At 40.3% G+C, this 24,311-nt stretch overlaps 2 protein-coding genes across 2 annotated transcripts; both read left to right on the top strand.

The window, feature by feature from the left end:
• Positions 1 to 353: 353 nt before the first annotated feature.
• On the top strand, positions 354 to 6,281 carry LOC308281117 (small ribosomal subunit protein uS2). Its single transcript, XM_080721210.1, has 8 exons — positions 354 to 387; positions 2,246 to 2,417; positions 3,234 to 3,352; positions 3,967 to 4,212; positions 4,813 to 4,941; positions 5,561 to 5,729; positions 5,897 to 5,938; positions 6,098 to 6,281. Exons 2-8 carry the CDS (start codon positions 2,285 to 2,287, stop codon positions 6,190 to 6,192), a joined length of 933 nt encoding a protein of 310 aa, XP_080577336.1. The 5' UTR covers positions 354 to 387; positions 2,246 to 2,284; the 3' UTR covers positions 6,193 to 6,281.
• Positions 6,282 to 8,142: 1,861 nt separating this feature from the next.
• ift56 (intraflagellar transport 56) lies at positions 8,143 to 23,874 on the top strand (the record flags this gene model as incomplete). The annotated part of the gene is made up of 18 exons (XM_080722246.1): positions 8,143 to 8,170; positions 10,335 to 10,481; positions 12,552 to 12,644; positions 12,866 to 12,980; positions 13,227 to 13,276; positions 14,283 to 14,428; positions 15,910 to 16,081; positions 17,344 to 17,418; positions 17,612 to 17,714; positions 18,671 to 18,726; positions 18,969 to 19,022; positions 19,224 to 19,287; positions 19,386 to 19,474; positions 19,833 to 19,916; positions 20,025 to 20,094; positions 20,782 to 20,888; positions 23,387 to 23,520; positions 23,760 to 23,874. The coding sequence occupies exons 1-18, from the start codon at positions 8,168 to 8,170 to the stop codon at positions 23,872 to 23,874; spliced, it is 1,677 nt and encodes a 558-aa protein (XP_080578372.1). The 5' UTR covers positions 8,143 to 8,167.
• Between the last annotated feature and the right edge of the window lie 437 nt (positions 23,875 to 24,311).

A 24,311-nucleotide genomic window follows, 5' to 3' on the forward strand; every position in this document is an offset into this window, starting at 1 on the left:
AGGGTAGTTATTAAATGTAGTTTATCAAATAATGTAATATTAAAATATGTTTTCACATAGGATCAAAGGTTGTATGATCATGATTCACCTCCATCCTGGATGGCTTGGTTCGAGGCTTAACATAATTGTTATAAATATATTTGTAAAAGTCTATGGCGAAAATGAATGGGGAATATTAAGTGACCCCAGGAATACACTTCCGCTGCGACGCTTTTACATGACTTGAGATTGGGTGCCATCTATCGACGCGTGGCAGTATTACAAGGTATTACAGGAAATATTTTGTGGAATATGATTGGCTAACGTTTAGGTATAAAAAATAACGTCATTTCCTTTTTCCGGTCTCTTATGCTGTGGGTACGGATCTCCATACGGCGTTGTCTCGTGGTGAGATAAAAGTTTTACATTTATCTGTCGTTTTATTTAATAACAGTCCTGTCGTTAGAATTGACCAGTAACGAGGTTCGTGGGGCAGTGTTTAAAGGGGCCAAATAGTTTGTTTTGCGACACATTGGGTGTTGTCGGTTAGTTAGGTTAAGAATGGTGCAACGTGGCCTGATGCCAAGCCGTGCATGCTTGATCAGCCACACTCTGGCTGTGTCCCTCTCTCTCTCTCTGGGAACCCATCGGCAAAACAAGAAATAATCAGTGGTGTAAAAAGTACTCAAATGTTTCATACTGCTTTGTAGAAATATTCTGTTAGAAGTAAAATTCGGGGAAAATGTACTTGAGTAGAAGTACAAAAGTATTGGCGTCGAATTATACTTATAGTACTAAAAGTAAAATTACTCGGTGTGCACTATCCTGTTTCACATGTTTCCAGTTGGTTAAAAAATCCATTGAAACTAGTAGGATCTGCCAGCGCTTTGTGAGCTTTTAGAAAGTTTATATTCAAAATGGCCATGGCTGAAGTGGTTCATCATGTATGCTTTCCAAAGTAACTAGTACGTTTTCTCAATAATATAGTGGAGTAAATGTACAATATTTAACTCTGAGATGTAGGTATCTGAAAATTGGAGAGTAGTACTTGTCTTAATTATGTACAGTGCTTGAGTAAATGTATTTAGTTACTTTACACCACTGGAAATAATTGATATGCTCCTTGAGAGCATGTGGAAATGTGAAGTCTACATTTCCCTAGTGTATCCTTTTCTATGGGGTTTAGGATCTGCACTGCTCTTCTAGACGGTCTGACCACTGTGGTGTTTAGATATAATGCTTGCATGCTGCCTTAACTGCCACTGTGCAGGCTTTGTGTTTAGTATAGGTTTCATTGCTACCAAATGCCCCTTTAAAAAAGCACTTGCTTTACCTGTTCTGTGGCATGGTGAGTTGTCGTAAAAGGGAATAGTAATCTGTCATTACTGGTGGGTGAGATGGCAGACTAATTGTTTTGTGCTGATTAATCTCAATCCGTGTTGACACAAGTCTTCTATCCTACCTACCTATACTTGTGTCTGTCATGCATTTGTTTCTGTATTTGTTTCTCGTACATTTATAAGGGTATTATTTTGCGACACATTGGGGGTAGTTGTCGATGAGTTGGGTTAAGAATGGTGCAACGTGGCCTGATGCCAAGCTGTGCATGCGTAATCAGTCAGATATGTCCATGAAGTAGTTGTATAACGTTTCAGTCATCCGATCATGATTTATACTTGTGACGCAAAGCAAATTGATTTTCAGAGCATGTCATGTGGCAATGATGGAAAACCTAGCTATTTGGGTCATATATATTTATATGTATTTAACATGCTTGTGTTAATAGCCAGGTATATTATCAGAATTTAAAATCTGGGAATAAATACCAATACATTTCTTCACCAATGTGTTTGTGAAGTTGGCCATTGAAATTAAGTTTCCCTAGGGGAATCTGTGACAGCTGATGAAAGTTCGGGTAACTTACTGGAGAAAAATAAATACGTTTAATCTGCTTTAAGTAGCATGCAAGCGGTCAAACTAGTGGTTTACCATAATTCTGAATCCATTGCAACTTTGCAAGCATTTGTTTTGCAGGAAAAACACTAGACATTTATCCAGGTCATCAAACCATTTTTTGTAGGGTTAGGGTTTTAGCCCAAGGAGTGTTTTGTGCAAAGCAAATGCCCAGGATTCCCCTAGGAAAACTGAATTTCAATCTTTGAGATGTGCTTTTAGACACCTTTAATACATTGAATTAATACATTGAATAACTTAATTGGTAAGGAATAACCTAATAACTAATTGGTTATAATTTCTCCCTTTCCAGCTCTCCCACTAAAGTCGTAACGCAGGGAAAGTGGTCACGATGTCCGGAGGTCTGGATGTGTTGCAGATGAAGGAGGAGGATGTGCTTAAATTCCTGGCGGCAGCAACGCACCTGGGAGGGACCAATATGGACTTCCAAATGGAACAATATGTCTACAAGAGGAAGAGTGATGGTGAGTTAGAAAACAGCTCCCTACCTCACCCTCCCCTCGTTACAACAGCACACCATTAAAGCCTTGCACTGACATGTGGGTGTTAAGGTGTCGGAAGTGTGCTAGAGTGAAACGGGAAAGGTTTTCGCTGACACCATGAGGGCTTCTGCCCTATGACTGGGGTTAGATAGCAACCTAAGCCACAAGCCAATGATTTGTAATGTTTACAGTTGGGATTATTTTCAGATATTCGCTAGAAAATTGGATGCTATAGTATAAAGCTATCTGGCATCTACGTAAGTTGTAATGCCAACCTGGCCGTGACAGCCCATTCATTAAAACTGAAAAGTCCCATCCGATATTAAACTACCTTCAACTCGCCAAGATTCCAACTGTACAGAAAGATTGGGTTACCCTATTTTTATCTGTCCATAAAATCACACTGTAGGAAAGAAGTAAAAGATGTACAGCTGCAATCTTGGTGATTTGAATGCTTAATACAATCAGATACATTGGACCTTTTTTAGGTTTCAATGAATGGTATTGCAACTTGGATGCAGATGGCATTATAGCATCTAAGTTGCTTATAGCTAACTTTCAGAGTGATTTGAACATAAAAAAAAACAGTGTCATATTGTTGTTTTGGATGCTCACACCATGATTGTATTTATTTAGATTTTCATTCATGGTGTGTGGATGTCCCTTTAGCCTGCATAACAAAAGTACAGGGAACAAAAACGAGATGCTTAGCTGAGTTTTGTCAACATGACAATCATTCAGAGATGACCAGTGGTGTTAACGTGTGTACTAAATTGATGAACCGTCTCCTCTCCCCAGGTGTGTACATCATCAATCTGAGGAAGACTTGGGAGAAGTTGCTGTTGGCTGCAAGGGCCATTGTGGCCATTGAGAACCCAGCTGACGTCTGTGTCATCTCCTCTAGGAGCACTGGTCAGGTCAGGAGCATAAACTCATACAACCCATGAGTTTCATTCCACACTGAGGCGTCATCCATTTGGAGGTTAAAAAAAAACTACTTCTACGTTGTAGCTTTTACTAATACGTGGCTATGACTCTTCACTCATACCTCTCCTGTTTCCTTCTTAAGTGGCTGCTTCTATGAATGGCACCTGAATTTCCCTCTGGGGAACAATGACGGTTTATAACCTTATAAAAGCTATGCATTTTGCTTAAGAATTTGTATACTAATCACTTGTTTCTTGTGGTTGGAGTATACTTGGTTTCTTTTTTTCCTTCCTTTTTTCTTATCGTGGTGTACATTATGAGCTTATGCTTTTGATTCTATTTGCACACCATTAAAGCCTGACACTGATATGTGGGTGTTCAGGTGTCGGAAGTGTGCTAGAGTGAAACGGGAAAGGTTTTCGCTGACACCATGAGGGCTGCTGCCCTATGACTGGGGTTAGATAGCAACCTAAGCCACAAGCCAACGTTTTGTGGCTAATATCGATAACGGGCTCTGAGTACACTTCGCATGTATATGCATTACACATCCTGTTTTATTATTTTTATTGCATGTGATGGTATAATATTATTCCATGTTCTTCAGAGGGCTGTGCTGAAGTTTGCCTCTTCTACCGGTGCCAGCACCTTCCAAGGTCGCTTCACCCCTGGAACCTTCACCAATCAGATCCAGGCTGCCTTCAGGGAGCCCCGTCTACTGATTGTGACAGACCCCCGTCTTGACCATCAGCCGTTGACCGAGGCGTCCTACGTCAACATCCCAACCATCGCTCTGTGCAACACGGACTCCCCACTGAGATATGTGGACATAGCGATCCCTTGCAACAATAAGGTAAGGTCATGACATGCATAGATTTCGTTTGCCATGACTTATTGATTGCCGCCTGACTGGTTCCCCCAGTTATGATTAACATAACAGCACACCATTAAAGCCTTGCACTGACATGTGAGTGTGGAGGTGTCGGAAGTGTGCTAGAGTGAAACGGAAAGGTTTTCGCTGACACCATGAGGGCTGCTGCCCTATGACTGGGGTTAGATAGCAACCTAAGCCACAAGATAAGATTTATTCTGAACGCCATCACGTAGACGTCCAGGCCATTAGACATGGATTGGAAATGTAATCTTATGAAATGCACTTGGTTGGAGCATTAAATATGTATTCAAATAGTGATTTATAATAGAGAAATGTCAACCTTCTGAAGTCAGAGTTGCCTTAAGTCCAGTGGGAAGTTTCCTCAGTCAGTTATGAGTTGGACTGCTATGGCATCTGCAATGCTTTTTTACACAATATTCTAATTTTCTGAGATGGATCTGTAAAGTTGTGTCCTCCAAGTTTCTCATCTTTGCAGCCACTCTAACCTGTTTGCCGTTTAGTAAAGAAGACATTCTCTTATGCTAATCGGTCTGTGAAACTGTCTTTATTTGTGTGCAGGGTCATCACTCTGTAGGTCTGATGTGGTGGATGTTGGCCAGAGAGGTGCTGAGGATGAGGGGAACCATTTCCAGGGAGCATCCCTGGGAGATCATGCCTGATCTCTTCTTCTACAGAGATCCTGAGGAGGTGAGGTGCCTGCACTGCACATGTCAAACTGAAACGTGCTTCTTTGCCTTAATACAAAAGCCACCAAATGTAATAATCACACTATGATGATTGCCAGATTTGATGGTGCCTGAAACCTGAAAGCTTGCCTTAAAACATGTCATAGAATTCTATGTAGCCATACTGATTTCAATACAGGGGAATACTGAGACACATTATAAATTTACCTTAAACTTTGTTGTTATGTTGATCGGGATATGCACTGCTATTCTAGCCACTCTGACCACAATATCTAACTAGATTGGTGTTTAGAGATGACACTTGCAGCATGTTGTCTGCACTGCTATTATGCAAGCTTTATAATTGGTGTACGTTGCATTGCTAGCAAATACCCCTTTCAAAAAGCACTTGCTTTGCCTGTTCTGTGGCGTGGTGAGTTGTCGAAGAAGGGAAGAGTAATCTGTCACTACTGGTGGGTGAGATGGCAGACTAATTGTCGTGCTGATTAATCTCAATCCGTGTTGACACAAGTCTTCTATCCTACCATGACTGTCAGTCATTCATTTTGTTTTGTTCTGAATTGTTCTCGTTTATGAGGGTGTTATAAACGACTAATTCTCATGACTTTGTTCTGTATCAGATTGAGAAAGAAGAGCAGGCAGCAGCAGAGAAGGCTGTTGGCAAGGAGGAGTTCCAGGGTGAGTGGACCGCGCCAGCGGCTGACTTTGCCCAGCCTGAGGTGGCAGACTGGTCTGAGGGTGTCCAGGTGCCTTCTGTGCCCATTCAGCAGTTTGCGGCTGGCATTGAGGGTGAGACTCACTGACATTAGCTTTCCTTTTTTTTAATTGTACTTGAATTTCACATCTGTAAAAGAGGATATTTTATTAAAGATGCATGCGTTTGAGCAATTATTATCTCCCACATGTGTTTATATTTAATGTAAAGCTATAGCTCACTTCTGACCCATGATCTGTAGGTGGTGCTGCTCCTGCCAAGGCCCCTGCTGAAGGCTTTGCTGGTAAGAAACGTTGACTTTGTAATCTATGGATGAATAACGAGCTGGAAACTAGTAATTTAAATGCGTACCGTAATTGTCAAATTTATTTCATAGTAAATTCATGGTAATTGTAAAAAATGTCATGCATATTCCTCATGCACTACCCTCTCCCTCCCACAGAGGATTGGAGTGCCCAGCCAGCCACTGAAGACTGGTCAGCAGCCCCCACTGCCCAGGCCTCTGACTGGGGAGGTGCCACTTCTGACTGGTCTTAAAGCATCCAAACTCAAGAATTAAGGCATCTAAACTCAAGAATCTGTACAACCCTAAAAACTGTGCAGTAAATAAAGATGTTTTAAGTGTGCATGTACTCATTTTGCTTTTGTTTGACTCCAGTAAAATAACAGTACAAGCTCTGTCTCAATACAAATGGGTGAAATTAAAGAGAAAATGGTTAACTGAAAATCGATACAAATATAGACGTACACAGAATATAAATAGTGCAGGTGAATGAAACGTGGCTGCAGTTATGGTAATTAACATGTGTTAGTATGGCATTTGATAACATACTGTATGTCAGAGGTGCAGGAGAAGGTAGTTGTGTGCTAAAATGGCTACAGATGGCTCAGATTATGACACTGTAATGGGGTCTGTGTAAACATCAGTTTGACACATCTGTTGGTGTTTTACTAATGTATATTACTAAAATGTGGCACATACTATGAGTTTCCCTTTTCCCCACTTAAAATCCTTACATCAGTAGATTGACCAACTTGTATATGACCACTGGCATATGATGGGAGGAAGAAGATTCCACTTTTCACAAGCAGTTTTTTTTTAAAACGCTTTTTGTAAACTCATTCTGTAAGTGGAGTCAGGGTGCGTGACACACATTAACCATGGCAGTGTTCATTAATAGTCTAATTGTGCTCACTGCAGTAACATGAGCCCTACATTCCATGTTATAAAGTTTGGATTTTAAATGAACAGCAAGCATCAGACCACTCATGGCTGGGCTACATACATAGGCCTACTGTACATACTCTTTTTATGCACTATAATCCTGTGGCGTTCATGTTACATGTGTGTAGTCTGTTTTGATTTACAAATCGTACGGCGGTAGAATTTTGCAATGCATGTTAAAAGGATAACATTGGCTATGGTTACATGGACGATATGTATTCGTTCAGAATTAACTCATTCCGAACAGATTCATACCCAACTCTTTACATGGAACATGAATAAATGTATATTATGATTCAAACGGTATATACCACGTTCTGAGGTGTTAACATGAGCATTTTTATTCTGAATGAGCATTCATTCTGAATACAAGTGGACTATAACCTAGCCTGGCACAGCTTCACAATACATCCATGTTAAAATAAGGTGGGGATATACTGCAGTTAGTTAGCTGCATTAGTATATAGTCTGGCCAAGCCAGGCTAGAATATACAGTACCTGCCCATGTAAACGCAACCAACGTGTATCAGAATATACATAGAATAGAGACGTAATGAAAATATAACACCCCGGATGGGACTCGAACCCACAATCCCTGGCTTAGGAGGCCAGTGCCTTATCCATTAGGCCACCGGGGCTGTGCGAATATCATTCCTGACGTCATGATTTTAAAAACATTTGAGTTAAACAAATGTTGCATGAACAGTTTTTTGGATGTCAACTTTGTTTCACGCCATTTTCAAATGGCATTTGACATTAGCGCAACAGCGCACTGAGCGTAGCCATCCATCCATCGACATCATGTTCGTTGCTAGGCAACTAGTCCGCCTCATCCATCGATAGCAGCTTCGTGAAGTTACTCACAGCAAACTGACATGTTTCCGCTTTGGCCGTGAAATGCATTAGCTTTTCAAAATAAACGTTTTTAATGACATAGCTGCCATGTGTGGAAACCATGGTGAGGCGAAAATCGGCGTGTTGACGTGCATGTACCTTTATTTTGAAAAGCATGAATTGGAAGTGGCACACAGTTAGGATTAGCTTGTTTAGCGACGTTTTGCAAATGCTAGCAAAATGAACAGGGTTGTAATAGATTAGGCTAGACATTGATTGGCTTCTAAATGTTTAAGTGTAATAAGCCGTAACTTGTTGTCTGGCTCGATCAGCATCAATGAACTCTAGGACGTTAGTGCGACTTTTTGTCTAGATGTGATTTAACGTTAACATCTTGTATTTACGTTACCTTGGTTAGAGATAAACAAACCAGCAAGGAGGACTGGACTCGCCATGGTAAGTACCGTTAAATCAGAGCTATGCTATGTAACGCGAAAGACTGTAGTATAAACTAATTTGACTTAAGCTGATAGTCAGCTAGCCATAAGCTAAATTGTATTATCCGCATTCAATCGTGTGTGTGCGCGCGCGTGCGTGCGTGCGTGCGTGCGTGTGTGTGTGTGTGCGCGCGCGCGCGTGTGTGTGTGTGTGTGTGTGCGACAAACAACTTGAGAGACAGATGGATAGGGCTACAAAGGTTACAATAAAATAAGATAAAGTCTGGCTTAGCTATCTGCACCTGGACTGGCCGAATTAGCACAGTATATCAACCATTAATTAATATACATAGGAGGCCCGCACACAAGTATCATTTAGCCTACAATCTGTCACCAGAAATATGGTTAGGCCTATATTGTCTCCATGAATTGAGTACAAAATGACACCAATGTAAACAAGCCATTGTGCTTTCTTGGGTTTAAATCCTCTCTATAGTAAACGTTGTATCTGAACTCTACTGTCCTGTCCTGTCCTGTCCTGTACTGTGCTTTTCCTATGCATAACTAAGTATTCAATTAATTAATTAATCAATCAATCAATAGATATACAGACCATCAGCAGTGGATATGATGTGAGGCTGATAGACAGTTAGCCAGCTACACAAGTGGTTCTCAACCTTTTCAGGCCCTTGACCCCCCAAAATAATCATAGACCTATTTGAACTAGAGAGAGACACACCTTGACAAGCGCTTGGAATTGTAGGCACTACATTTAGTTTGACCAGATTGTTCTTTACTTTTGATAAAGTAATTATATCATAAATCATTTTCTTTCTTTCTTTCTTTCTTTCTTTCTTTCTTTCTTTCTTTCTTTCTTTCTTTCGAGTTATTAAAAAGGTCAAACTAAAAGTCATTAAAGGACAACTTTAGTTTTTTACAACAAGGGTTCATTTTTTAGATTGTAATTAAAGAATATAAAAGATGAGTGTTAAAATTATTTCATTTACTTCTTTCTATTGTTTTAGAGATTCTTATTTCAGTGGTTGGGGGCATGCGTACAAGTGGCTAAACATGTCATTTTACACAGAATAAGCCCATTCCCAAGATACAACGCAACCTTTCATGGTTGGATGTGACTTATGGGGGCTAGAAGTGTTACTGTAAATAGCAATAAAGAAACTGCTGGCTTATTGTGTCTAAAAGTACATATTTAGCCACTTGTACGCATGCCCCCATGCGTACGCATGCCCCACATTTTAGCACGGTAAACGCGATAAAACAATAGAACGAAGCGAATGAAAAAGTTTTAACACTCACTTTTTCTTTTCTCTAATTACAATCTAAAATATGAACCCTTGTTGTAAAACTGTCACTTCACTGTCCTCTGGGGACCCCCCCCCTTGGGGTCCCGAGTCTCTCGAGGAGTCCCGACCCACCATTTGAGATCCACTGAGCTACACAATAAGAATATCTACAGTGAATAGGCTATAGTGAGCAATATACAGCCAATCATTTTTTTTTTACAGATTTACAGCTGTTAACCTAAACAGACCTCTGATTATAATGCTATTGTATCCGTGGGAGGGAAGTCGATTGGGGAGGGGGGACAGATTTTGTCTCTGCATAATGGTCTCCACAGTGGTCAGGGCACCTGTTCAGAGAGGGGTGGAACTGGGGAGGATAGCGTGTACCTCCGCAGGCGTTACGCCCCCCCGGAGATACTCCTTAATGTCAGGTGAAAAGAAGATGGTGGCATGACGGCTCGGGTACCGGATGAGACCTGTTGTTGTCTTTACCCTCCCAATGACTACTTTGGGGATTAGCAGGGACAGATCTAGCGTAGACTAATGGTGCACAGGGAATTGGCTTAAATACTAAATTGGGTATACGAAGGGGAGAACATGTTTTTCTTTTATTACCTTTTATGGGCAGGGTTTTTCTTTTTCCTACACTAGACTTTGTTCTTAGATAGCCTCAGATCTCATATATAGATATTGTGTGCTAATTACTGTGATGGGAATGGGATTTGGGGTGTCATCAATATGTATACCTGCCTCAATGCAACACTGTATTTCAATAAAGAGATTTGAAAAGAAAGATAATGCTAGTGTATGTCCCAGTGGTCCATACGCAGATCCTCTTGAGAAGATCTGATTCTGAACAATCTTTCTATACCTCTTCAGATCCTTTCCCGTTTAAAGCCGGCTGTGGGCGGAGAGGCTCCAGTCAGTGTGCATGAAAAGAAGAAGAAAAACAAGACAAAAAAGATTCCCTGTCTGGATGAATACCTGCAACAGAGAGACTACCTTGGGGCCTTGACAGTCTTAGAGGTAGGCTAATCTGCAAAAACACAGTTGCTTCGTTTGCATGGCAGACATGATATCCCAGGACTAGTTCTCTACAAAGCACCATTGTGTTTTCATTTAGATTATATTGTAAGTTAAGGTGCCCCTTTATTAGCTTTTTCTCCCTGGCTGTGACCTTATCCTATCTGCCTTATGATGTTTTATTTTTATTTTTATTTATTTTTGTTTTTAGCTAGTAGTTTGGCTATTTGGTGTAGACTTAGCCGCAAATAAACCCTTTTGCAAATCCCGCCCCATTCTGCCCTGTTACTATGATGGGACATTAACCCTGGGCAGATTGTTTTTATAGTGGAAGTGGATGGGATTTTTTTTTCCCTTCATAGCCTCATTACAGCTATATAAAGTACCAAAGGAAAAACACCTAGGTGATATTAATAAAAAGGGAAGACAAAGGTACAGTAGTTACATTGCAAAACAGGGGATTTACCCGAAAATATATGTTTTAATTTGTTTAATCCCAGTGGGACAGAATCCTCTTTGCAGATTCTTTTATAGTGGTAGTGGATGGGATTTCTTTTCCCTTCATAGCCTCATTACAGCTATATAAAGTACCACAAAAAACACATCTACGTGATATTAATAAAAAGGGAAGAAAAAGGTACAGTAATTACATAGCAAAACAGTAGTTTTCCCCCGAAAAATAAATGTTTTAATTAGTTTAATCCTCTGGATCAGAGATAGAAAGAGAAGCGCATTGCATCTTGGGTACTAGGAAGAGGACAGAGAGAATGTTTCTCCTCACATAATAGGTTGGCTTTTCGTAATTCTGCCCATTTAAATTATATGTACCCAATCGTGACTCTTAGACCATTGATAAGGTACATGTGAACTAGTTTGTTGAAGCTTATTCGTTATGATGAGCGAGATCGCTTGACGCTTGCCGTCGCTATCACCGTACCGGCCGATCTCCGTGTCGCGCACTGCGGACAGTTGTTGAAAGCCACATTCAATATTCTCCACTGCACAAACTCCACCCCCGATAGCAAAAAGTGAATGTTTTTTTCTGGTTGGCCAGTCAGGGAGTCTCAGGGACCAATCAGAAGGCTGACAAACGGTCTATCGCAACACTAGATTTTTTTTTATAATCGGATGAATCTAGGGTTGCAATACCTCCCATAGGGATCCAATGCATCAAAACAGTTTTTTGCTATCTGATTGTATTAAACAACTTCAAACTCACCAATAGTGTGGCTCTATGGAAAGCTTGGAATTTACTCTTGCTATCTGCAAAGTGTTTGTTTCTGAAAAATCCACCGTAGAATTGTTATGATTTATTTTCTGTCAAGAAATCCGAGCAGACATGGTTTATTTTCTAAGTGTTGAACTTCGGAAGCGCTCGTCTTCTATTACGCAGCGTCCCGCTGCCTCCTGCATTATGTGAAATTTAGAACCAGGTGGTCACAGGACCGCTGAGTGATTTCCCACAAGCGCTTCCAAACTCCAGCACTTAGAAAAAATAATCACCTGAAGCCAATTTCTTGATTGAAAGTAGCTCCTAACATGTCTACGGTGGAGTTTTATGAAACAAACACTTTGCAGATAGAAAGAGGATACTCCAAGCTTTCCATACAGCTCCAATATTGGTGAGTTTGATGCCGTTTAATACAATCAGATAGCAAAAAAACTGTTTTCATGCATTGGATCCCTATGGGAGGTATTGCAGCCCTAGATTCATCCGATTATAAAAAAATCTAGTGTTGCAATTTGCGGCTAGTGTAGACTAGGGGTCTTTTTCGGGCCAAGGACCCCTTCGCTGAGCGAGAGATTCAGCAGGGACCCCCACTAGTACATATACATACAGATTAAACCTTTTCATAGATTTCATAGATGGCTGCATAGACTTGTGTAGCGTTGTGTCGCCATTAATTTGGCAGTCAAGTGCTTTAATAGAAGAATATTGTTTCTCCTGACTGACCTCATGAGCTTTCATCCCAGTGGAAAACCGCTCAGCAAGATCATGTTTGCATGTTGGAGGCTTTCCATTATTATTTGTTTGTTGTTTTACTCCCAATTGTATTAAATTGTCATTAACAGTTCCAGAGAGATGTGGGAGAAAGAGAGGAGCATGCAGGCCTCTGGATTGGCTACTGTGCCTTTCACTTGGGGGATTACAGGAAAGCAATGGAGGTAGTTATTATTCTGTGGCTGTATCTGGGTGTACACCAGAGAGATGATAGGCAATCAACACTCAAGTGCACATTCATCTGTTATGTTTAGCTTTTGAAGGATTGCATAACCACACCGCTCCAGTTTATTCTAATTAAAATTCAAGGCCAGGCCACCCACTTGCTTTTGTGTTGTCCTGATCACGTGCCTTGTATGTGTCCTTTTATTTATTATAATGACAGGAGTACAAGTCTCTGACCACGCAGCCTGAATGCCCAGCAGATGTGTGGGTCTATTTGGCATGTACTTTATTTTTCCTTGGCCTATATAAAGAGGCAGAGGAAGCTGCATCCAAGTGTAAGTACCATATCTGCATTAATTCAAAATGACATGTGTTCAGCTTTGATTAACTTCACAGGCATTATTCCTAAGAAGAGACACACTCACATTTTATTATGCAATAATATTTAGCAGATACTTTGCAGATGTTTTGTGTATTCAGCCATGTGATTGGTAAAAATCTGGTTATGATGCCAGCAAAGTGTATTTTTCCTTCTCTGCTTTGCTTTTTAATTCTGTTATCCAATTTCTTGTTCCCTGTAGCACCAGCATGTGCACTCCAGAACCGACTTCTCTTCCATTTGGCACACAAGGTTGAAAATCACAAATATATCACACATTATAGCATTGAGTTGACTGCTAGGTGTAACTTTGCTTCGCCTTCTATTCTATTGTACTGTTCTCTCATGCAGAAATTGTATACTATTTGTTCATTGTATTTCGTTCCCTGTCAGCTCTGTGAGAAAATGCTATGAGTTCGAGCTGCATGTGACATTTTTGTGTAAATGTTTTCTCGGCATTAGGTTTATTTTATCCTGTGTGCATCTCATAATTGACAAACAATATAGGTTTTCTCCGTCCTCTTTGTGCCTCTCAAACATAGAGCAGAAGCCGGTGATTGTAAATGTAATCAATTTATCTATATTTCATTCAGTCATTTATAAGGAACAAGCAACTTGCTTTGCTTTGCCGGTCGATCAGCGTGTTCAGCTTTCAGTGCTCAGCATTGGCCAGGTTATTATTCCTCTAGCTCACTGTTTCCCAAAGAGTGGGTCAGGACCCATTTGTGGGCCACAAACCAATTCTTATGGGTCACCTATTTTCTTTTCCTACATAATATATAGATATATATCAAAAGTAGAAAATAAATAAAACAATTATACATTTTAAAACAAACAAACAAATCTAAGAAATTCCATAAATAAAAAAATATAATAATTAGGAAGTAGTGAGAATAGCCGATCTATAACAGAAACTGGTTGCCTAACAACATTGATTTGTGCTGACACCTGTGATCTACATATTAGACACAGTTATGTCAGAGCCATTGAGACAGAAAGAGTTGTGTCGTGACTGTCATCTCTGTTCAGGCCAATTATTTCACAGCAATGGCAGATCGTGTAAATGAGGAATATTAACATTCAAATTTCAGTCTTGTATTGCCAAAACCAACCTACGGCGTTGCAATGCATTGTGAGTTTGTAGGTGTAAATCTGCTATTTATGCAGAATCTTCGCCTACATTATGGCATGTCCACAATAAGGATGCCAGGGTTCAAGTGGTTAATGCCTTTTATCCTCCTACCTCTTTGGGTGTCAGTTCAACGATGAGAAGAGGCTGATGGGTTTCCACCAGAACCTAGAGGATGTGACGGAGGACCAGCTGAGCCTGGCTTCCATACACTACATGCGCTCCCACTACCAGGAGGCCATCGACATTTACAAACGCATCCTCCTGCAGAACAGGTCTGTGGTATTTGTTGTGTGTAAGCACATTAACCCTGGGCATGTCATTGTAGGCACACATTTGGGGGAGAAATAGTAGATCTACTAACATGTTGCGACGTGACGTTTTGTGAGCTTGTAAATCCGTTATTTTCGGGAAAGACATCTGGCTTAGAGGGGCGGGGGAGGAAATTAGCCTGGAACCAGACCAATCCGCCTGGGCAAAAAAGCTTGCCCTTGGTGAATATGGGTCTGGCCCTGCTCAATTGTGTATCCATTTCCTCTCCCCCAAAATTTGGGGGAACCAATCAGGGCCCAGCATTGGTCTGGTCTAACCAATCGTGTCCAGAGACATTTTTTTAACCCACCCCTTGGAAAAGAAAATTCTGCTCGCGAGTCCAGACTAATATCCGATACTCAGTGAGGAATTAGTATGAGCAACGCCAGGCTAGGAGGAAATAGGGGGCCAAGTACACACCCCTGGGGAACCCCAGTCTATATAGGGTTTAAGTTGTTGAGCGACTCCTATTTTGTACATATGTGCAACCCTACACCACGTCAAAGGTGTGCTTCAGTTTTATTCTGAATTCTTTGCATCTTGTGCAAACTAAATGTTTGTAAATTATGTAAAATAGGAGCTTGCACCTAAGACATTAGGTTACTTATTTACTTTTTGCTGTGCCTTTCACAGGTGCTGTGCACATGCAACAACATTGCATTCTTCAGTCACGTATACAGTAAAATAATACCGTTGATATAAACCTGTTTATGTCAACATCACAACCTTGTTGTTTACCCTCGCTCTGAGACCTAAACATATCTACATATCAATGCAACCTGCAGCAGAACAGGCTCATATACATCATGTTCATTCATGTTTTGGGAATGTATCTACAGTACTTGCGGTCATACTGGTTCTCGAATGCCATTTCCCCATTGTCAACCCCCTTTTCCAGACCTACTGTATAAACTGCTCATCTGGTGCTCATGCCCACAGGAACATGCCTGTCAAACCATTTAGATTCAGTTCTCCCCTGGGTTGTAGGGTCAAGTTCAACTATTCAATGCCCTAACCTTTTCTTTACCTTGACTTATTGGTGAAACCGTGACGTGTTGTTTAGACAGATGCTTGATTTGACGTTTACCAGGTCCTGGTATCCTAGTTTATTAGAAGCACTATAGTGTTCTCTTTGCACTCTACTTATGTTACTAACCTGTCATTTGTTGACATGGGCCTTATATTCTGATTTTGTATTTGTAAATCGCTCTGGATAACGGTGTCTGCTAAATGCCTAAATTGTACTGTAAATTGTACGTGGAATGGTGCATGGAGGAGTCTACTCTAGACCACTGATCCATAGACTTTAAATATGAACGGTATAATTTGTTCCTGTGCTTTCCTCTGCAAACAGCTAATAAAGTATTCAATCAACCAATCAAACAATTGTAGCATACTGGCAGTTACAATTCCTCCTCCGTCTTACATAAATGTCATCTTTCAGAGATTTCCTGGCCCTGAAAGTGTATGTGGCACTATGTTACTACAAGCTGGACTACTACGACGTGTCCCAGGAAGTGTTGGCTGTCTACCTGCAAAGCATCCCTGACTCCACCATTGCCCTTAATCTCAAGGCCTGCAACCACTTCAGGCTCTACAATGGCAAGGCTGCTGAGGTATGCAGTGTCTGCCTGGCCTTTCACTTATCCTGCTATACAGCTATTAGGTCCTGACCGATGCCAGAGGTTTGGGTCCAATGCCGATCCTGATTTCGGAGAGTCCTAGACCACTGATAATCATTATTGTTTTTTCTTTTTTGCAAATCGTAAACAGAACTTTATGTTATTTAACCACTTCAGACCTATTCAAATATTTTCAATCTAGAAAGATGCAATTCTTAGACATTGCAAGTGTAGTTGCCGAGTCACACTTGCAAATTTGAACTTTGATGTCTGTCGTCTCCATATTTGGGAAATGTTTCTTTTTTGTATTTTCCCATTCAGGTCAATGGAGAAAATGTATTAATTAATACATTTATATAAATAAACTATAATAACGTATCTCTTAGCAAAATGCAAGCACACGATTCCCAATGAAGCTGGTCGAATTTACATAGGCCTATGGCCCAAGTGCGTGCCACTAAAACTGTGGGAGGAGTAGCGCAGCAAAATAGTTTATCTGGAAAAATGGAAGATGAAATAAATAATCAGATAAGTACTACAGTATAGTCTGGTTAGGGAAACCACACTAATTAGGGATGCCAGGTTGCTTGAAAGTGGTTAAAAATCGGGCCACATTGGCTGAATAAATGCAGATACGATGACTTAAAAAAAGACAAATAATGGCTGATATATCAAACAGACCGATATATCAGTAGGGTTGTAAATCAATTACGTAAAAAAAGGCAGGTTATATGGCCGATATATCATTTGGGTTGTGTTGGTGGTTCTGTGTTTTGATGCAGATAGATCAAAAACACTCACCCTTGGTTCTGGTGACTCATATTGTCCTAATACAGTCAGGATTACTTTTTTTTATTCCTTTTTTCATTTATTTTTTATATTTCTTTCATTGTATTATTATTATTATTTTTTTTTTTTTTTTTGCATATTCCCCCTAAATTATAAATAAATGAAAAAAGTTATTGAAAATATCCGGAGAGAAGTACGAGTCACCAGAACCAAGGATTTTCGATGTATCTACCATGGTTAAAATGGAGTTTGAAGTTACAATGTGTTTGTATAGGAAGGGGGGCGTGTCTGATAAAATGAAAGTTGAAAGTGAAATATCTTTTTAATGCAAATCAAATGCAAATGACAACTTGTTATGACAAGTACCGAATAATGATTGGTTGGATCGATGTGTAGATGTAATATACTGTATTCTATATCCTCCTTGAAAAGCAACATTTGTGTTGATCTAATTTGTACATTCTCAGGCCGAGTTGAAGAACCTCATTGACATCTCTTCTTGCTCCTTTGAGTTTGCTAAGGAGCTTATCCGACACAACCTGGTAAGCTCTTAACAGCTCTAGTACTGTCTGCTTGGATGTGTATAGCTGGGCAAAAATGATACTACTTTTAATACTTTTCATTGGTTCAATGTATAAACTAAAAACCCACACACAGACTTACCATAATCTGCCCGACAGTGACGATATACTATGTCCCACATGTCACCATTGTGTCCTCTGTCCCATGCTACAGGTGGTGTTCCGTGGGGGGGAAGGGGCCTTACAGGTGCTCCCTCCTCTCATAGATGTGATCCCAGAAGCCAGACTAAACCTCGTCATCTACTATCTCAGACAAGGTGTGACTGCAGTACCAACACCATGAATAACTAGCTAATCGCCCGCATGAACCCCTCTTCTGGGCATGTCATAAAATGCTGACGTTCTGTGAAAATACAAGGTTAACATTCAGCGAAAATAGACAATCTGCAAGCTCACAACACAGAGCAATGCAACGTGTTTGCCAGCTCGTAGAGATTTGGTTTAGAGGGGAAAAAGGATAGAAGGACTAATGTGGGACCCCAGTCGACTAAGTATATAGGGTTGAAGTGGTTAACTGTTAATGCACAAGGAGTCTCCTCTTTGTATGGATAAACGACTCTGAAAGTCACTATTTTACTATTTACTATTTTAAATATTGGTTTAACTACAAGGTACATCATGACAACTACAGTACACAACCCAAACCTCTATCAGTGTACTTGTGCTTTAATGAATGTTGTGATTTTTCACACACAAGATGAGAAGCACACACACATCACTGATATAAATAGGTAACACATCACAGATATAAATAGATAACATTGTGCCATGTTGCATATAGGCCACTTTGCACAGAAAGTTTTAGCTAGTTTCCAAAAACTAACTCATCCAAAAGAAGAACATTGGTTGAGTCACTGCTTCTCTCAGCTATGTAAATTTTATCTTTTTTGAAAAGTTTGTACTTGTTTTCGTTTTATTTTGAAGAGTTGAACAATAGCGTCTTTTATAGAGTAATACAATTAAAGACAGAGAAATGGGGGCATACATTTCTTTATATTTGCCCCTTGTCTTTCCGTATTGTCTCTCTATAGAGTATAGAAAGAGGACTTGCATGCAGAATGTTGTCCTGGCATTAGCTGTGCGTTCATGAAGCTGTGTTGTTGAATTTAGTGGTTTTAAAGCAGTGGTTCTCAAACATTATGTCAAAGGACCCCCTAACAATTATGTATATATGTGGACCATATTCTTTAATTCTTTAATTCTTCATTTCCAGATGATGTACAAGAGGCTTATAACCTCATCAAAGACTTGGTTCCAACCACACCACAGGTACTTCTAAAGTTTGTCTCAAGGATTTCCTCCACTGGCCAATATTCACAGGGCGGCCATTTTGCTCCCATCACCAGGGACGGGTTTCCTTCATGGGTTGACCAGAGCAAAATGGCCCCCATGTGACCAAACCAGAATGCTTCTCATGTTGAAATTCTCAATCCATAACAGAACTAATGGACTAGATTTAGAGCCTATTCATTTTTCATTCATTTAGCCTAATTATTTATTTTCATTTTCAGGAATATATTTTGAAAGGGGTGGTAAATGCTGCATTGGGACAAGACATTGGATCAGTGAGTATTGCATGCAAATCAGGAGGTAACTGAAAATGAACACACAGTAAAGTCTCCGGTGTTAATTTAACCCTGAGAGTGTGAAAATAAACTATCAATTTTACACTCTGAGTTTGAAAGAACCCTGAGGATTTTACTGTGTAGCACTAATTGAGTTGAGTGCACTGGTACTAATGTGTGTACTGTGTTCACCTCTTTCAGAGGGACCACCTGAAAATTGCTCAGCAATTCTTCCAGTTGGTTGGTGGCTCAGCAAGTGAATGTGGTAGGCTGAATATAAAGAGGGTCCTTCAATTTCAGACATTGTGTGTGCATGCCATGCGTACGTGTGTAACGTAACACTGTGTGTCTTTGACTTTTCAGATACCATACCCGGCAGACAGTGCATGGCCGCCTGTTTCTTCTTATTGAGGCAGTTTGAAGATGTGCTGATATATCTCAACTCTGTCAAGGTTGGCCTTGCTCGCTACAGAACATGCATACATTGTACTACTGCACATTCATTGAGGAGCCGCTGAGATGTTGCTGTATTATATTATGGCTGAGTGAGATGGAATTGAGTACAAAGAACTGTAAAAAGCACTCCCACACACAGTGCTTGAAAAGGATCTCTTCAGATCTCTAGAGTGGTGCTTGGTGGGCACAGTTTGTTCCAGCGTGTGTGTGCGCGTGGGTTTATTTGTATTTCATTTTAAAAAATCAGATTTTTCTAGTTTTCAATTAACAAAAACAAAACTGACTTTCTGTGTGTTCTCTTTTTTGTGGATTTACTGACCCTTACTTTCCAAACGTATTTTTTTTTTTTTGCAGAGCTATTTCTATAATGACGACATATTCAATTTCAACTATGCACAAGCCAAAGCAGCCCTTGGCAATTACAATGAGGCAGAGGAGGTAATGTGTTTAAAAAATAATAATAATAAATAAAAAACACCTTAATTCACCTTAATTACTACTAGTGTTGGTGCGGTTTTGATGCTCATTCTTCATGTCTGTTTAAAGGTGTTTCTGCTGATCCAGAGTGAGAAGATAAAGAGTGACTATGTGTACCTCAGCTGGCTGGCACGCTGCTGTATGTATAATACATTTATACACTTTAACAATATTCACTCTAATTCCCAAATAGTGAAAATAGCCAACCTACAAGTTCACAATGCATTGTAGATCATTTATTTTTGCTATTTGTGAAGATTTCAGTAATGTCCTGAATTTATTTTAATTGTTTTTTTCCCCCCTTTTCTTTTTTACCTAGACATGCCCATAATAGGGCTGCCAGGTTGAAAGTGGTTAATTATAATGATAATAATAGTCGTCATAAGAGACTTACTGCAATCATCTAGGTCTTTTCAAACAATCATAGTCATAAATGATCAATTGTTAAGTAATAATAAACACATAAGTAATAAATCTTAAATAATAATGATCGTAATCGTAAAAATAAGTAATACAAAGGACAGTGGGTAGGTAAAGTACGGTTATAAAACTATCTACTGAGTGAATTGTTCAAATCAGTTATGAAATGACACAGCTTGTGTAGAGATGATTTTAGAGGGGTGCAAAAAGCATTTTTTCTGCATTTTGTATCTAATTCAATTTAGTGGTTGTGATTGATGTGAAAACATTGATTTCCTGTTGTCTGGGTGTTGAAGTAAAAAGGACTGACAACATTCTACAACTGAGTATAAATTTGGCACCTGTCTTTAGTTGTGACTGCCAGGGTTCAAGTGGTTATTTTCAGAGTTTTCCACTTGTTTTTCAGACATAATGAACCAGAAGGGTCGACTAGCCTGGGAGCTGTACCTGACCATGGGCACCTCTTCAGATTCCTTCAGTCTGCTGCAACTCATTGCCAATGACTGTTACAAGGTGATGATGTCATATCCTGTGTGTTTGCTGAGTCACCTTTCACATTTTGGGCATCTCCGTCATGGAAGAGTAAATTCTGTGTCATATTCGACATTGACACAGAATTTATAGCAGAGCAAATTTTGATATTTTTTTTCCTTTTTCCAAAACAACTTTGCTGCCCCTATTATAATGTACAGTAACACCACTGCTGATGGAATCACCTACAACCAAGACAGTTTATGTTATTATTTTACTCTGGGAAGGCATACAGTATAATAGTACCAGATAATCAATATTATCCAGAAAATGCACTTGAACCCTGGTGTCTCTATTTTGGGGCAGTATATTTAAAGTTTCTAAAGGTTTTTAATATAGTGGTTAACTGCATGAACCTAACTCACTTCAACTATTCACTGATTGTTTCGAAATATTATGTAGCCTGTACTTTGTGCTTTACAGAGTGTGAAAACATTTATGCACATTATTTACTTATCTACAGTAGGTATATCTCATTAAAGTTACTCTTGAGCACACTACCATAGTGCATGGCACTCCATCCCCAGCTCTGAGTTTAAACATGACTGGGGAGTAGCTGACCCAGATCCTGGGACAACTTAGCCATACTCTTCTATCTTTGTCAAATCATCCACATCCATATTTCTTCAAATTGTACTGTACTGATGGTACTAATTATCTCTGGTCCACAGCATTAGTGGAGTTCTCCCTAACGCTATGTTCGTCTGCCTCCGCACCTCCTTGGCAAAACCGGAAAACCCGCTCGTCTGGTCCGAAAAGAACTAAAACTGTTTCACCCCTCACCAAACCAAAGGTATCAGTGGACAGTTGAAAGCTTACTCTACTTAGTGGACGCGGTCTGAGCCCCCACCACACGCTTATAATATATTAATAGGGCGAAAGGAAAAATATTCCACCGGATGGAGACTCCATTTCTTCTAGTTTTTTACTATTTGTTGTCGCCATGACTTCTGCCATGGCGACAACAAATCGCACTGTGGTGAAGAAAAAAGAGTTGAGCCGGAAGGCAAAGCTCTCTGTCTACCGAGCAATCTTCGTTCCTACTCTCACCTATGGTCATGAAGTGTGGGTCATGACCGAAAGTATAAGGTTGCGGGTGCAAGCGGCCGAAATGGGTTTCCTCAGACGGGTGGCTGGTATCTCCCTTAGAGATAGGGTGAGAAGTTCAGTCACCCGAGAGAGACTTGGAGTAGAACCGCTGCTCCTACACTTGGAAAGGAGTCAGCTTAGGTGGTTCTGGCATCTAGTACGGATGCCCCCCGAGCGCCTTCCTAGGAAGGTCCTCGATGCGCGTCCCACTGGGAGGAGACCCCGTGGCAGACCAAAGACCAGATGGAGGGATTATATCTCCAAACTGGCTTGGGAACGCCTCGGTATACTCCCTGAGGGAGTGGAGGAAGTTGCTCGGGATAAGGAAATCTGGAGGTCTCAGTTGGAACTGTTACCCCCGCGACCCGATTCCGGATAAGCGGTTGAAGATGGATGGATGGATGACTTCTGCCACGCAGGTCAGAGGACCGCATTCACAGAACATTAGTCTCTTTGGGTGTTATTCAGCTCTGCGACGTTGGAAGCGCTGTTTCGTAAAAACAGTCTTCAACCAGGAAGAGTGTCTCCGTTAGGTGGATTATTTTTCATTTTGCCCTAGAAATGTATTTAAGCGTGTGGTGGGGGACCCAGACTGCGTCCACTAAGTAGAGTAAGCTTTCAACTGTCCACTGATACCTTTGGTTTGGTGTGGGGCGAAACAGTTTTTGTTATTATCGGACCAGACGAGCGGGTTTTCCGGTTTTGCCAAGGAGGTGCGGAGGTAGACGAACGTTAGGGAGAACTCCACTAGCGCTATGGACCAGAGCTAGGTACTAATGTGCTCTTGTGGTCTGACCAATTTTGACTGCATTTGATTGAAGAATGTTTTATTTAATGGTTCTTGTGTAGCTAGAGTTGTCATCGTGCAATACTCTCTCACTATGTCTTTGTGACCTTATGTGCAGTTCTACATTAGGCTCATACATCAACCCAAATCTATACCTGTGCTGTGTTTTCAGAAACCTTCATGTTCCTAGACACCGTATTTTTTCCTCTATGACTAAAAACGGAGACTGCTTATGATCAAATCATTTTTAGTTTTAAAGATTTGTTTTTTGGGGGGCTTTTTTGCCTTTATTGATAGGACACTAGACTGACAGGAAATGGGGGGAGAGATGGGGAGTGACACGCAGCAAAGGTCGGCCGGATTGGGAATCAAACCGGCGACGCGGCCATGCATCCATGCCTATGTGGCAATACCTAAGTGGTATGCGCCTGGACCAGTAGGCCAGCGGGCGGCGGGCGCCCCAAATCATTTTTAGTTTTAAACATTATTATTTATTTATTTTAGATTGTGTATCAAGGTATACAATATACAAGAATGTTATGTATGAGAAGGACATTCTTGACTTAATGCACTGTTGTTGAATGGTCACATCCTATTGTTTCAGATGGGTCAGTTCTACTATGCAGCCAAAGCGTTTGACGCACTGGAGAAACTGGACCCAGGTTCCAACTACTGGGAGGGCAAGCGAGGGGCCTGTGTCGGAATCTTCCAGCTCATTTTGGCCGGCAGAGAATCCAAGTATGTTGTTTCTCTGTTCTTATTTGGGTTTTTGATGTTGTATTATACACTTGTTTTAAATACAGTATCTTATCTCATAGTCGTAAATCACAACATTCGGATATATGAATTCGGAAATTCATAAAAAAAAAAAAAAAAAAAAAAAAAAGAGTTTGTGTTTGTGTGATATCAAAAGAATTGAAAGACGATGGCTGATCTTGGGTTTATCGCTTTCTTCCCCTATCCTTTTTGCTTCCCAGGGAGACACTGAAAGAAGTGCTGCCCCTTCTGCGGAGCTCTGGAAACCCTCAGGTGGAGTACATCATCAGAGCCCTGCGGAAATGGGCCAAAGATAACAGAGTTCTTCTCTCATAATAGCCTGTCTCTTATGATGTTAGCATTTTCTTTTACATGTATAAATATGCATTAGAGTCTGTCATTTGTCATATGAATTGCAATTATATCTCGATGCTGACTGAAGCACAGTAAAATTGAGCTATAGTTTTAACAAAGATGTTAAAAAGAGGTATGGTTATTTATCTATGGTCGATTGTACTGTTTTGTATTAAAATGTGTCTATTTTGTATCGCATTTATATTAATAAAATGTATATTTGTAATGAACATTTGACTGAATATGAAGATTTAAATTGCATTTTTGTATTGCTTTCATGGTTATTTACGCATTTGCTTTCTAAAAAAAGCATTACTTTTAGACTAAAAGTCCATATCAACAGGTAGTCTTCAATGTTGATGTCGTTATGAATCGGTTGGTTCTGGGTGGGACACCGAGAAAGATGGTTGCTTGTCTTG

Source organism: Nannobrachium achirus (genome assembly GCF_963921795.1).
Source record: "Nannobrachium achirus genome assembly, chromosome: 3".
NCBI lineage: Eukaryota > Metazoa > Chordata > Actinopteri > Myctophiformes > Myctophidae > Nannobrachium > Nannobrachium achirus.